The sequence below is a fragment of the Carcharhinus amblyrhynchos genome, unplaced genomic scaffold (assembly GCF_965287045.1).
Source record: "Carcharhinus amblyrhynchos unplaced genomic scaffold, sCarAmb.v2.hapA scaffold_52, whole genome shotgun sequence".
NCBI lineage: Eukaryota > Metazoa > Chordata > Chondrichthyes > Carcharhiniformes > Carcharhinidae > Carcharhinus > Carcharhinus amblyrhynchos.
Genome location: NW_027649793.1, coordinates 1,709,158 through 1,724,808, shown reverse-complemented (window position 1 = coordinate 1,724,808; position 15,651 = coordinate 1,709,158). Strand labels below are relative to the sequence as shown.

At 50.2% G+C, this 15,651-nt stretch overlaps 1 protein-coding gene across 1 annotated transcript in view; it reads right to left on the bottom strand.

Moving 5' to 3' along the window:
- LOC145337526 (carnitine O-acetyltransferase-like) overlaps window positions 1-11,889 on the bottom strand; it is a 46,282-nt gene extending 34,393 nt beyond the window's left edge. The window contains exons 1-2 of the mRNA XM_080182315.1: window positions 11,768-11,889; window positions 853-1,128 (exon numbers count right to left, since the gene is read on the bottom strand). Coding sequence (XP_080038441.1) covers window positions 853-1,128; window positions 11,768-11,797 — 306 coding nt within the window. The 5' untranslated portion in view covers window positions 11,798-11,889. The remainder of the gene's footprint in view (window positions 1-852; window positions 1,129-11,767) is intronic.
- Between the last annotated feature and the right edge of the window lie 3,762 nt (window positions 11,890-15,651).

The following is a 15,651-nucleotide window of genomic DNA, read 5'->3' as shown; positions in this document are numbered from 1 at the left end:
AGATGTGCAGGTTAGATGGATTGGCCTTGCCCTTGCTTAGTGTCCCAAGATGTGTAGGTTAAGGGATTAATGGAGTAAATGTGTGGAGTTATGGGAATTAAGCCTGGACTCTCAGAGAGTTGGTGCAGACTCGATGGGCTCAATGGCCCCCTTCTGCACTGTAGGGATTCTGTAAATTATCTCTAAATGTGTCAATAGTCCTGCTACTTTGTGAATACATTCACTAACTATTTGAAAGGGATCACTGCTGACTGTCTGGTTCGGGTGCTGGACCCATTCCTATAGGCAAGGCAGACCCTTGGATTGCCATTTTAATGGTGGAAATGGTTGGCACATGCGCTGTAAATGAGACCAAAAGGAGAAGGAGCAGAAGTAGGCCGTTTGGTCCATCGAGTCTGCTCCGCCATTCATGATCTGATATGATAATCCTCAGCTCCACTTTCCCACCTTATCCCCATAACCTTACTGATTAAAAATCTATCTCAGCGTCGAACATACTTAACACCCCAGCCTCAACAGCCCTCTGCGGTAAAGAATTCAATAGATTCACCACCCTCAGAAGAAATTCCTCCTCAACTCTATCTTGATTGTGTGATCCCTTACTCAGATTATGCCCTCTCATCCTAGAGCCTCCCAAAAGAGGAAACAACCTCTCAGCAAGTACCATGTCAAGGCTCTTGAGAATCCTGTATATCTCTGATCATTCTCAAGAGCTACATTGCTTCAGCCTAAGTGAGTTTGCACTTATTCCCATGGTGCAGGTATTCAACTCATTCTGCTCCATTTGCGGGTGGGAATTCTGTGAGGAATTCTAGTACCACCCCTCCCCCCACTATTGTTTCCCACGCTTACCCAGTTTTCAGTCCTTCTCGATCGCCTTTCCAGCCTGTCCTGCAGTTTCATTCCAATACTATTGGGTCGACTGAAATCTCTCACTATCTCCCTTGTCTGTTCCAGCTCCTCTGGGGTCACGAGAGGCTGCAATGCCAGGAGGTAGCGTTCCAGCGTATGTTTCAGTGGGGGAACTGGCAGCTGAGGCAACGGACAGTGGGTAGAGAAGGGCCTTCCAGGGGGGCACCAGACCCCGGCTGGCTTGATGAGGACTGTCGGCCTCCATACTCGGGCCGTCTGCAAAAATAAACATAGGAGTGAAAAACCACTTTGAATCTGGACACAGGCCAAACACTTTCTCTTGAATAAAATATCCTTTTACAGAATATCACAAGAACAGTTTCAGCATAGGAGGCAACAACTATTCCGGTTAAATATTAACCAAGTGTGAATGAAGGCTGCCTTCTCACGATAGCTCAATGTGTAAGTTTAGTTTATCGAACACTCATTTATTGAGTGCATGTTAATAAGTCAAGCTTGTTCCAAACGATCTGCAAAAAGTAAACAGTGCAATGGAAGGCTGATTGTGCTGGAGTAGTCTATTGACTGGTCAGTAATTGTGATTCTAATCTAAAGAGCCTTTCCCAAAACTCCAATTACACACTGTATTTACATTCTAAGATAACATTGCATTGCATTGTAAACTGGATAGGTATTACTGCTGTGCCAAGCAACACAGCAAAGTGAAGGCATTATTTCCTTGGGCACCTTTTCGCATCGATAAGTGGTATGTACTCTTCACACTAATTCTCTCTATTTCTCTCACCCAGATCACCCTAGCCTTGAAAAGCTGGCTCAAACAACACCGCCTTATGTTGGTCATGAGGAGGTTCATAGGAATAAGCCAGCAAGCTGGTGCAGAGGTCTAGTGTGGAAAGGTTGCCATCAAAGTCAGCCACAGTGCACCGAGGGGAATTGTATCACAATTATACTGAAGAACTTCAGAATGCAACATCATCTATATCGAAAATCTGAATATCTTTGCACACTCTCTAATGACAATTTTGAAATGTTTTGTAATGTTCTTTTAAGTATTTTGTAAATAGAGTATATTTTTGTAAAAAAAAACCATCTGGCTCGTCATGCCCCAGAGAAACCACGGGGACTATTCTCCCATCGTGACCTGCAAATTTTCTGGTGGGATGGGTGAGGAGAATCGCGTGTCAGCCATATTGCAGGATTCACACGTGTCTCCCAGAGCCAGGGAACAGGCACAGTCGGAACCATGCTGGAAACTGGCAGGAAGAGAGGTAAGTGACTTTGATCTGTTTTAAATAAATTTTAAATGTTGTTTAAGAGTCATTGTCGGGCCCAGCACAGAACTTGCTGAGCCCGACAGCTTCTCCCATCCCGCCAGAAGTACTTCACTCCGGCGGGATTTAGAACAGCTCCCTGCATTCAGGGAACTAGCGGGACACCCCGCTGAGGGGGTGGCAATTGGGGCCCCCCCCAGGGGGGTCAGTTGGCGAGGGGGTGGTGCCCCTGGCAATGGGCACCCTAGCAGTGACAATCTGTGCCCCCCAGCACTGCTACTGGTCATGGGCAGTGCCAAGGGGGGGCAGGGCCTGTTGTGGGGAGGGCTTAGGGGGCGATAGTTGGGGATGGGGAGGGTCCCACTGCCATTCTGCACTGGAATCGGTCTGAGTTGGAGACAGCCAGCGATTGGGGCGGTCTGGGGGGGGTGATCTGCCTTCTGTCAGGGATCGGTCTGTTCTGGTGGACAGGAGTTGGGGAGGGGGGGAGTCGGGAGAGGGGGTTTGGGCTGGGATGTTGGAGGGGCAGTGTTGCGTGGGTCCTTGGCTGGTCAGCGATCAAGGTGCCAGCAGACAAGGAGGCCGACAGATAAGGGCCACTGCGTATGCGCACACCACCCCACCCAGCTGTCAGCCTCCAGTGTGAATAGGTTCCCCCACCCCTCCCCACCTCAGGTTTTTAATGATATTCACGATCGTGACCTCCACATTACACAGATTCGGGTTGGAAGCTGTAAAAAAAAAATTCATGATCTAAACCAGTTTTCTCGCCAATTCAGCAATTCTGGGAGAATTGCCCCCTGTCCCCTGTCCCCCACCCCCTGTCCCCCACCCCCTGCCCCCCACCCCCCATCTCTGCTCAGTGCCTTCCCCCAAAATATCAGAAAGACAGCAGACTTCAATAAAGAAATTTGCCTCCTCATGTCACTTCACAGGAGTTTCGGAAAAAGAATTAACACTGCTGCCTCACAGTGCCAGGGTCCCAGGTTTGATTCCCGGCTTGGGTCACTGTCTGTGTGGAATTTGCACAATTCTTCCTGTGTCTGCATGGGTTTCCTCCCACAGTTCAAAGATGTGCAGGAGAGGTGGATTGACCATGCTAAGTTGCCCCTTAGTGCCCAGGGGACTAGCTAGGGTAAATGCGCAGGGTTATGGGGATAGGGCCTGGGTGGGATTGTAGTCAGTGCAGACTCAATAGGCCAAATGGCCTCCTCCTGCTCTGTGGAGATTGTATGATACCAGGCCAAAGAAGCAGGAGTATTGGAAGCTCGGAGCTGCTCGGTAGGAAGGGAATGGAGAGGTATTCTTGTTAGTGCCCAACCAACAACTTGTATTTATACAACATTTTCACCCAAATGATATCAGACAAAATATGGCATTGAGCCACAGAAGAAGATAATAGGGCAGGTGACCAAAAACTTGGTCAAAGAGCAAAGCTTTAAGGAGTGTTTTAAAAGTGTTAAGTGAGGTGGAGAGATTTAAGGAGGAAATTCTGGAGCACAGAGCAGCTGGAGACAACACTGAGGAAAGAGAATGGCACAGCAGTATTTAAAGACAATACATAAATCACTAAAAGCTTTTGTTGAAGTACACACTGAGTTGAGGATAAGTGACACAGGCTGGACGCACTGGATGTGCTGTTAGGCTGATTGGCAGGAATAAATTGTCCCTAAATCAGTTTCCCTCAATCTGGATGGCCATAAAACATTAGACAGGGCTCGTGGGTAGAGAAGTGGACTGGTGGTGTTGAGATGGTGGCGCGGGCTCGTTGGGCCGAAGGGCCTGTTTCCCGGGCTGATTTTGTTCTTTGCTCCTACATTACTGCAGGCTTTATGAATTTGACTTTGAGTGTGCTTATGCCCTATACGATAAAACATTGGGAAATAACTACAAGAATGGCGCATCTACGGATACATGAATTAGGAGCAGGAGTAGGTCACTCAGTCCCCCGAGCCTGCTCCACCATTCAATAAAATCATGTCCGACCTGATTGTAACTTCGACGTCACCCTTCTGCTTCCAGTAAACTTTCATCCCGTTATTGATCAAGAATCATTCTCACCCTGCCTTAAAAATACTCAGACTGGGCTCCCACTGCCCTCTGAGGAAGAGAATTCCAGAGACAGAAGGTTCAGGTTCATGCCTCACTCAAAGGGATTGAACATTACATCTAGACTGACACTCCAGTGCTGTTCTGAGGGAGTGCTGCACTAACAGAGGTGGCTGCCTTTCAGATAAGATGACAGGTCAAGATTATGCCCGCTCTCTCTGAGGTGGATGTAAAAGATCTTGCGGCACTGTGGTGATGAAAGGTCGGAGAATTGTCCCCAGTGAGCTAGGACAATAACTATCCCCTATCCAGCGTCACTGAAAAAGGAACAGATTATTTGATCCTTATCCCATTGCTGTTGAAATGCTCCCATGCTGCACAAATGAGCTTTTCTAGATTAATAAGATCAAAAGTGACAACAGCTGTTTAGCACTTTGGGACAGTCTGAGGTTGTGGAAGATGCCACATAAATAAAAATCTTTTTACCTCACAGTGGATGACCCTTTAGATTTGCTGGAAATGCGGGTAGCAATGGTGCAGTGATGTCAACGTTAGACCTTAGGCCACAGAAACTTCAGAATATCTTCACTTTGCTACAAGTTGTGTTTTTTATTGAACTAATAATGGTGGGTGCTACAAACCCGTTTTAGAGAATTGGTCTGTAATTCTGCTTTGATAAGCTGCTAATGCTGAATCATTAGGACACAAGTACAGTTCTGACACAGTGTTCTGCATCTGCTCTGCTAGGCCAGAGGAACCAACAGCAGAGCGAGGTACAAATGGTGTTCCACTTCAGGGGAAGACAGAGAAACTAGCATAGCTGTCTTACTCTGGTGGAATGGCATCTCCCTTACCGTTACAGGGAGGCATTTTCATCTTGATTGGCATCTGTTTGATCCTGAGGTGAGTTTTCAAACTCAGCTCCTGTTCATCCATTGCATACTGTGTCTGATGGCCTACACTGGATCCACTCCAACAAAGCTTTGATTTTAACACCCTCATTCTTCTGCTCCAGTTCCTTCATGGCCTCAACTGCCCTTTAGTCTCCTCTGAGCCTTACTGCCCAGAGATATCTGAACAGATACAGGAAATGATGAGGGAGAGACACAGGACAGGTTGCAGCGATTCAAGAAGGCAGTTCACCACCACCTTCTCAAGCATAATTAGGGATGGGTAATAAATACTGGCCTCAACTGCTTCACCGACATCAACATAAATATTTTCTTGAATGGAATAATGGCATTTATTGTAAGGGGAATGGAATATCAAAATGGGGAAGTTTTACTACAAGAGCTTGGTTGAGACCACGACTGGAATTTTACTGCCCCGCCTGCCCCAAGAATTGGAGCTGGCAAGGGAAGATCCATTGATCTTGGGCAGGGTTTTACGGTTTAGGGATGAGCAAGGCCCATAAATTCCTGCCGCACATCTGGAATACTGAATAGAGTTTTGGCCCCCTTATTTGAAAAAAATAAACAAGAAGCAGTTCAGAGAAGATTTGCTCACCTGGGATGAGGGCCTTGTCTTTTAAGGAAACAATTACACAGGTTGTGCCTACATGCATCTGAGTTTAGAAGAATTGGTGGAAATCTTATCGAAACATATAAGTTCCTGAGGGGGATTGGAGAGGATAGATACAGCGTACCAGGAGGAGGGACCCACTTATCAGGGAGGGGATGGGGTGGAGACTACAACCAGGGAAGACAGTTTAAGAATAAGAGACTTTTAAGATGGAGTTGAGGAGCTTTTTATTTCTCTCAAAGTTGTTAATCTGTGGAATTCGCTTCCCAAAGGTTAATGGAAACTGGGTTACTGAATTTGCTCAAGACAGATTTCTTATGTTTGGTGTCAGAGCAGGTTTGAAGTGCACATGTTCCTATGTCCTAATGGGCAGCGGTGCCTTTGACTTCCTGGGCTCCAAGTTTTGGAATTTCTCCCCCAATGCTTTCTCTCTCTCTCTCACACACACTCACACACACACACACACACACACACACACACACACAAACACACACACACAGACTCTGTTGTCCTTCAGAACTCTTCTTAAATCCAAAATACAATTTGACCAAATATTTGGTCAGCTGTCCCAGCAACAATGTACATCGCTCAGAGTGAAATGTTGTCTGCTATCACTCTTGTGAAATAATTTGGGACATTTTACTGTGTTAAAAGGTACTATATGAATGCAAGTTGTGCTTTGGTTTTGGTAAAATACATATTAAGAACATAAGAAATAGGAGCAGGAGTAGGCCATCTAGCCCTTCGAGCCTGCCCCGCCATTCAGTAAGATCATGGCTGATCTGTCATGTCTCAGTTCCACTTTCCCGCCCTCTCCCCATAACCCTTAATCCCCTTGCCTATCAAAAACCTATCAACCCGCGTCTTAAATATATTTAGCGAGGCAGCCTCCACCACTTCAACAGGCAGAGAATTCCAGAGATTCACCACCCTTTGAGTGAAGAAGTTCCTCCTCAACTCCGTTCTAAACCGCCCCCCCTTTATCTTGAGGCTGTGCCCTCTAGTCCTACTGTCCTTTCTGAGCAGGAAGAGCCTCTCCACCTCTATCCTATCCATCCCATTCATCATCTTATATGTCTCAATGAGATCTCCCTTCATTCTTCTAAACTCTAACGAGTACAAGCCTAGTTTATTCAGCCTCTCCTCATAGCTCAACCCCCTCAACTCCGGTATCAGCCTAGTAAACCTCCTCTGCACTCCCTCCAAGGCCAAAATATCCTTGCGTAAGTGCAGCAAACAAAACTGCAAACAGTATTCCAGCTGCGGCCTCACCAGTGCCCTGTACAGTTGCAGCAAGACCTCCCTACCTTTATATTCAATCCCCCTCGCTATGAAGGCCAGCATCCCATTCGCCTTCCCGACCACCTGCTGCACCTGCAGGCTGGGTTTTTGCGACTCATGCACAAGGACCCCGAGGTCCCTCTGCACCGTTGCACGCTGCAGTTTTTCGCCACGTAAGTAAAAGTCCTTCCTACCATTATTCCTACCAAAGTGGACAACTTCACACTTGCCAACATTAAATTCCACTTGCCAGTTCCTGGCCCATTCGCCCAGCCTATCTAGATCCTTCTGCAGACTTTCCACAACCTCCGCACAATTTGCTGTTCCCCCAATCTTGGTGTCATCAGCAAATTTCGACACCATACACTCAGTTCCCTCCTCCAGATCATCTATATAAATGGTAAATAGCTGAGGCCCCAGCACCGACCCCTGGGGCTCTCCACTAGTCACCAACCGCCAATCCGAATAGCTCCCATTGACCCCCACTCTCTGCCTCCTATTTGACAGCCAATCCCCTATCCACGCTAACACCCTAACCCCAACTCCATGCCCCCTAACCTTCTGTAATAACCTCTTGTGCGGCACCTTATCAAACGCGTTCTGAAAATCAAGAAAGACCACATCCACCGGCTCTCCTCTATCCACCGCCCTAGACACATCCTCATAGAACTCCAATAAATTCGTCAGACACGACTTCCCCTTAACGAAACCGTGCTGCGTCTGCTCTATCAAACAATTCTCCTCAATATTAGCCTTGGTCATTGTGTAGGTTCTTGCAGCAACCTTTGTCCAAAGTTGGAAGTCTTACACTTTCACAAGTTAACCTATTCCAATCTTCACAATGGTTTTCAATAAGACACATGGGACATGTCGGTAGAGCAAACATCAATGTCAGGGCTGAGATCTAAACAACACAGAGAACGTTTCTGTGCCCTTCAAGCCTGCCGGTTAAAGGGAGTGGACAGTTTATACAGTACAGCACATGCAGGCTGCAGCCTCACGCAGCACAAGTCCCCATGCATAAATGATCTGCAGTCAATAGATTGAAACCAAAACAAAGCAAAACAAAAATTATGAGCAAGGCTAGAGATTTCCCCCAATGTTTGCAATCCCCAGCACTCCAGTAACCCGCCCCTCCTCCTACTTTTACACCAGCCTACAATTCAAAAATTTTTAACCGGTTGTAAAGTTCGTTGTGACCTTCTGAAAGTTGCTATCTAATTGCATTTTATTCTATTAAGTCGACTGCATTTACTCACTGTCTGGGAATGAATTAAAAATCTGACTGAAGGACACAGGGCTTCCCCAGAAAATGACGTGGAGATAAGGGGTTGGACTGGGGTAAGCACAGTAAGAAGTCTCACAACACCAGGTTAAAGTCCAACAGGTTTATTTGGTAGCACAAGCTTTGGAGCACTGCCCCTTCATCAGGTGAGTGGGAGTTGTGGTCACAAACAGGGCATATATAGTCACAAACTCAATTTACAAGATAATGGTTGGAATGCGAGTCTTTACAAGTAATCAAGTTTTAAAAGTACAGATAATGTGAGTGGAGAGAGGGTTAAGCACAGGTTAAAGAGATGTGCATTGTCTCCAGACAGGACAGTTCGTGAGATTTTGCAACACAGGCAAGTCGTGGGGATTACAGGTAGTGTGAGATGAACCCAAGATCCCAGTGGAGGCCTTGCACATGTGTGTGGAACTTGGCAAACAGTCTCTGCTCAGTGATTCTGCGCTGTGGGTTGTGAAGGCTGCCTGGGAGAACGCTTACCCGAAGATCAGAGGCCGAATGCCTGTGACTGCTGAAATGTTCCCCAACTGGAAGAGAACACTGTGGGGTGGGGGGTAGAGAGGGGGAGGAGTTGCCAGGTGGGGGAGGGGGGGGGGTGAAATCGCCGGGTGGAGGGGGTTGCTGAGGCACTCGCCGGGTTGGGGGTGGGGGGGGTGCTGAGGCACTCGCTGGGTTGGGGGGGTGCTGCTGAGGCACTCACCAGGTTTGGGGGGGGGGGGGGGGGGTGCTGCTGAGGCACTTGCCAGGTTGCGGGGGGGAGGAGTTGAGGCACTCGCCGGGTTGGGGGGGTGGTGCTGAGGCACTCGCCGGGGGAGGAGGGTGTACCACTCACTGGGCTGGGGGCGGGTGGGGGGGAGGGTGTACCACTCACTGGGCTGGGGGCGGGTGGGGGGGAGGGTGTACCACTCACTGGGCTGGGGGCGGGTGGGGGGGAGGGTGTACCACTCACTGGGCTGGGGGCGGGTGGGGGGGAGGGTGTACCACTCACTGGGCTGGGGGCGGGTGGGGGGGAGGGTGTACCACTCACTGGGCTGGGGGCGGGTGGGGGGGAGGGTGTACCACTCACTGGGCTGGGGGCGGGTGGGGGGGAGGGTGTACCACTCACTGGGCTGGGGGCGGGTGGGGGGGAGGGTGTACCACTCACTGGGCTGGGGGCGGGTGGGGGGGAGGGTGTACCACTCACTGGGCTGGGGGCGGGTGGGGGGGAGGGTGTACCACTCACTGGGCTGGGGGCGGGTGGGGGGGAGGGTGTACCACTCACTGGGCTGGGGGCGGGTGGGGGGGAGGGTGTACCACTCACTGGGCTGGGGGCGGGTGGGGGGGAGGGTGTACCACTCACTGGGCTGGGGGCGGGTGGGGGGGAGGGTGTACCACTCACTGGGCTGGGGGCGGGTGGGGGGGAGGGTGTACCACTCACTGGGCTGGGGGCGGGTGGGGGGGAGGGTGTACCACTCACTGGGCTGGGGGCGGGTGGGGGGGAGGGTGTACCACTCACTGGGCTGGGGGCGGGTGGGGGGGAGGGTGTACCACTCACTGGGCTGGGGGCGGGTGGGGGGGAGGGTGTACCACTCACTGGGCTGGGGGCGGGTGGGGGGGAGGGTGTACCACTCACTGGGCTGGGGGCGGGTGGGGGGGAGGGTGTACCACTCACTGGGCTGGGGGCGGGTGGGGGGGAGGGTGTACCACTCACTGGGCTGGGGGCGGGTGGGGGGGAGGGTGTACCACTCACTGGGCTGGGGGCGGGTGGGGGGGAGGGTGTACCACTCACTGGGCTGGGGGCGGGTGGGGGGGAGGGTGTACCACTCACTGGGCTGGGGGCGGGTGGGGGGGAGGGTGTACCACTCACTGGGCTGGGGGCGGGTGGGGGGGAGGGTGTACCACTCACTGGGCTGGGGGCGGGTGGGGGGGAGGGTGTACCACTCACTGGGCTGGGGGCGGGTGGGGGGGAGGGTGTACCACTCACTGGGCTGGGGGCGGGTGGGGGGGAGGGTGTACCACTCACTGGGCTGGGGGCGGGTGGGGGGGAGGGTGTACCACTCACTGGGCTGGGGGCGGGTGGGGGGGAGGGTGTACCACTCACTGGGCTGGGGGCGGGTGGGGGGGAGGGTGTACCACTCACTGGGCTGGGGGCGGGTGGGGGGGAGGGTGTACCACTCACTGGGCTGGGGGCGGGTGGGGGGGAGGGTGTACCACTCACTGGGCTGGGGGCGGGTGGGGGGGAGGGTGTACCACTCACTGGGCTGGGGGCGGGTGGGGGGGAGGGTGTACCACTCACTGGGCTGGGGGCGGGTGGGGGGGAGGGTGTACCACTCACTGGGTGGGGGGGGGGAGGGTGTACCACTCACTGGGTGGGGGGGGAGGGTGTAGCACTCACTGGGTGGGGGGGGGAGGGTGTAGCACTCACTGGGTGGGGGGGGAGGGTGTAGCACTCACTGGGTGGGGGGGGGAGGGTGTAGCACTCACTGGGTGGGGGGGGGAGGGTGTAGCACTCACTGGGTGGGGGGGGGGAGGGTGTAGCACTCACTGGGTGGGGGGGGGAGGGTGTAGCACTCACTGGGTGGGGGGGGGAGGGTGTAGCACTCACTGGGTGGGGGGGGGAGGGTGTAGCACTCACTGGGTGGGGGGGGGAGGGTGTAGCACTCACTGGGTGGGGGGGGGAGGGTGTAGCACTCACTGGGTGGGGGGGGCGGTGTAGCACTCACTGGGTGGGGGGGGGAGGGTGTAGCACTCACTGGGTGGGGGGGGGAGGGTGTAGCACTCACTGGGTGGGGGGGGGAGGGTGTAGCACTCACTGGGTGGGGGGGGGAGGGTGTAGCACTCACTGGGTGGGGGGGGGGGAGGGTGTAGCACTCACTGGGTGGGGGGGGGAGGGTGTAGCACTCACTGGGTGGGGGGGGGAGGGTGTAGCACTCACTGGGTGGGGGGGGGAGGGTGTAGCACTCACTGGGTGGGGGGGGGAGGGTGTAGCACTCACTGGGTGGGGGGGGGAGGGTGTAGCACTCACTGGGTGGGGGGGGGAGGGTGTAGCACTCACTGGGTGGGGGGGGGAGGGTGTAGCACTCACTGGGTGGGGGGGGGAGGGTGTAGCACTCACTGGGTGGGGGGGGGAGGGTGTAGCACTCACTGGGTGGGGGGGGGAGGGTGTAGCACTCACTGGGTGGGGGGAGGGTGTAGCACTCACTGGGTGGGGGGGGGGAGTGTAGCACTCACTGGGTGGGGGGGGTGGTTCAGCAGGCACTGAGGGGACAGAAAGTTGGTGTTCAGTGTCAGTGCAGAGCTGAATGACATTCAGCACGTGTGTAATGCTGGCTGTTTACTGTGAATCTCACAGGGCAGTAAGAGTTTGTTAAGGCTGCGGGAAGGAAAGCAGGCTGCTGAGCTGAACGGATACTGAAAATGTGCAACTTTTAACTTCCGCTCTGTAGCGACTCTGAATTTTGCTACAATGAAACAGGCTGTGAAATTGACAGGGGCAACTCACCAAGAGGCGCCTGGCTACCCTCAGCATCATGATCGGCCTCTCCCAGGAAGCATTTACTCCACTGAGCCTGAGATTCAGAAAGAAAAATCAAATCCTCACTTCCAGCTGTTCCAGCTGCTGGAATCTGGGATCCGCAGGGAAAGAGCCGGAGTTTAGAGTTCAGCAGAGCTCCCCTGACTTCCGTCTGCTGGCCGGCTCTGTCTGCATTCACAATACAGGAGAGGGTACGGCCGGAACGTGCAGGGGTGTCTGCAGATTATGGAGGCATTTGAACATTGGTGTGATTATTATTGCAATGCTATCTTTATGAATGTTTACATGCTTCTGGGGAGGAATGATTCTCAAAGCAACGCAACTCAGAGTGGGGTGAATTAAAAGCAAGCCTGGTTTTAAATCAGATAATGGTTTTGTGGTTTATTTGCATCAGACCAGATCTTGGTGTAAAATGGATTGGTTTAATTCGTAAACACTCAGTCACTCTGCCTCATATAGTCAGGGTTTTTTGTAATCAATCCCCTCTCTGTTGCAATGGTACAGTCCAGCAGGCGAAGCGCTCTTAATATCAAATGTCAACAAAGCCCAATATTAGCAAGGTCAGGCTGCAAATACCTTCGACACAAATAAAAGGTTGTTTACAGCCTGCTCCAGAGTCCAAACAGCACCCAAAATACAGTGATGGGCAGAGGAAGCAAGTGCAATTTGGATAGGTTTAATTATATAAAATATATCCATTCAGGGATCACAACATTCCCCACAAGACATTGAACAGGCTGGAATTTAGGCTGGTAAGGCGAGGAGGGGGCCGGCAGCTTTTGTTTAAAGTCGCTGTTATTTGCAGCATTTAATTGTGCACGTTGTCCGCTAACTGCCTAACAGAATGTAATAAGACCACAAGATATAGGAGCAAAATTAGGCCATTCAGCCCATCGAGTTTGCTCTGCCATTCGATCATGGCTGATAAGTTTCTCAACCCCATTCCCCCATCTTTTCTCTGTAATCTTTGACCTCCTTACCAATCTACACTCAGTGACCTGGTCTCCATAGCTTTCTGTGGCAATGAATTCCATAGATTCAGCACCCTCTGGCTGAAGAAATTCCTCCTTGTCTTGGTGCAGAGCATTGTCCCTTGAGGCAGAGCTAAGAGATCCCACGGTCAATGGCTCAGATCAAAGTTCTACAAACGTGTCACATCCAGTTGGTGGATGGTGGTGGTGGTTAGCCTTTTGACTAAGATCAAGTGTCAGATCAAGCCTAAGATGAAATGCAATGCCCTTTCTTAGCAGCTTGGTTCTTGTATCTCTCTCTGTTGGCAACCATGAATTCGATACAATTTGAATCGGTTTTTGGAGCAAACAAGGAGATGGGTTAAGGACGTGCCCTGTCCACTCTGCACATTGACTTTGTAACTTTATGAGTAGAGTAAAATATTTGTAAATGGTGGTGGTTAATTAAACAACCCAAAGGAGAATGAGGTTCCACAAGTATCTCTATCCTCAATGATGGAGAAGCCCAGTGCATTACTGCAAAAGGCAAGGATGAAACATTTGCGGCTGTCTTCAAACCAGGGGTGTCGAGTGGACCTCCTTCTCAAGAGCAATTAGGATTGGGCAACATGTACTGGCCTGGACAACAAAGCCCATGTGTGCTTTGAATGTAAATCATGATGGATGTCCCCAGCATCACAGATTCCAGCCTTCAGCCAATTTGATTCACTCTGTTTGATATCAAAAAATGGCTGAGGACACAGGATAAAGCAAAAGCTGTGGGCCCTGACAACATCTCGGCAATATGGAACTAGCTAACCTGTTCCAGTACAGCTACAACAGTGACAGCTATCTGGCAGAGTAGAGGGTTATGGGGAGAGGGCGGGAATGTGGAACTGAGCCACGACAGATCAGCCATGATCTTATTGAATGGCAGGGCAGGCTTGAAGGGCTAGATGGCCTACTCCTGCTCCTATTTCTTATGTTCTTATGTTATGTAAAATTGTCCAAGTATACCTTGTCCACAAAAGCAGGACAAATATTACCATCCCATCAGCCCACCCCTGATCATCAGTAAGGTGATGGAAATTGTTGTTGATTGTGCTATCAGGTGGCACTAATTCAGCAATAACCTGCTCACTGATGCTCAGTTTGGATTCTGCCAAGGCCACTCAGTTCCTGATCTCATTACAGTCTTTGAGAAAAACATGGACAAAACAGCTGAATTCCAGAGGAGAGGTAAGAATGACCAAGTATGGCAACAATAAGACAATGTCAATGAGAATTAGGAGGGAAATTCTTTTCTGATTGGAATCACACATAAAGATGGTTGTGGTGTTTGGAGGCCACTTATCTCAGTCCCAGGACCCCTCTGCAGGAGTTCCTCAGGGTAGTGCCCTAGGTCCAACCATCTTCAGCTGCTTCATCAATGATCTTCCATCATAAGAAGTGGGAATGTTCTTTCAGGATTGCACAATGTTCAATTCCTCAACTACAGAAATACAGAAACAGATTGTGCCCAATGCAAAAAGGTCTGGTCAACATTGAGCTTGGGCTGGCAAGAGGAAAGTAACATTCACACCACATAGATCACTCACAATGCCCATCCTGAACAAGAAAAAATTTGAATACCATCCCTTTACACTCAATGGTTTACCATTGCCACATCCTGGGTGATAATATTGACCAAAAGTATAACTGGAGTAACCATAACTCAGACATTAGGAATTATGGGGTTTTTAACTTAGCTGACTCCACAAAGCCTTTGATTCTTCCTAAAGTGTGGCACCCAGAGTTGGACACAATAGTCCAAATTAAGACTGAACCTGTGTTTATAAAGGTTCATTCCCTTACCTGCGTTTTCACTCTCTGCGATAATAAAGCCCAGGATTTCTAAGGTCTTTCTAACTACTTTGTCAGCCTGTCCAACTTGTACATATATACTCCCCATACCTTTGTTTCTACATCCCATTTAGAATTGTACCCTTTATTAAATATTACTTTTCTTCATTCATCCTAACATTGAGCAGTCAATGAAGGACTCACCCGATGAAGGAACAGTGCTCTGAATGCTCCTAATTTCAAATAAACCTGTTGGACTTTAACCTGGTGTTGTGAGACTTCTTACAATGCCCACCCCATTCCAACACTGGCATCTCCACATCAAGTCAATAAAGCACACAGTATATTGGGTTTTATTAATAGCGGCGTAGAGCACAAGAGCAAGGAAGTTATGCTGAACTTATAAAAAACATTAGTTAGACCTTAGCCGGAGTATTCTATATAGTTTTGGGCACTACAAGAATGTGAACTCATAGGAGAGAGTGCAGAAGAGGTTTGCAAGAATAGTTCCAGGGATGAGAAACTTCAGTTATGAGGATTGATCAAAGAGGTTGGGACTCTTCTCCTTGGAGAGAAGAAGGCAAAGAGATGATTTAATAGAGATGTTCAAAATCATGATGGGGCTGGATAGAGTTGACTGCTCTAGCTCATTAAAGAGTCAAGAATGAGAGGGCACAGATTTAAAGTATTTACAAAAGCAACAAATGTGATGTGAGAAAAACCTTTGTCACACAGTGAATGGCTCTGGTTTGTAATGCACTGCCTGGAAGTATGGTGGAGGCAGTTCAAGAGGACATTATATGATTATTTGTAGAAACAATGTTCAGGGATATAGGGAAAAGGCAGAAGAATGGCACTAAGTAACAACGTTCATTTGGAGAGCCAGTGCAAACATAATGCATTAAATGGCCTCCTTCTGCACCGTAACAATTCTATGATTCAGACTGTACCACTTCACACTTTTTGCATGAAATTTCTCCTGATATGTGAACTTATAGTATCGGACATGTGATCTGATAAATTCCCCATTCATAATAATTAATTATTTCTTATTGAATC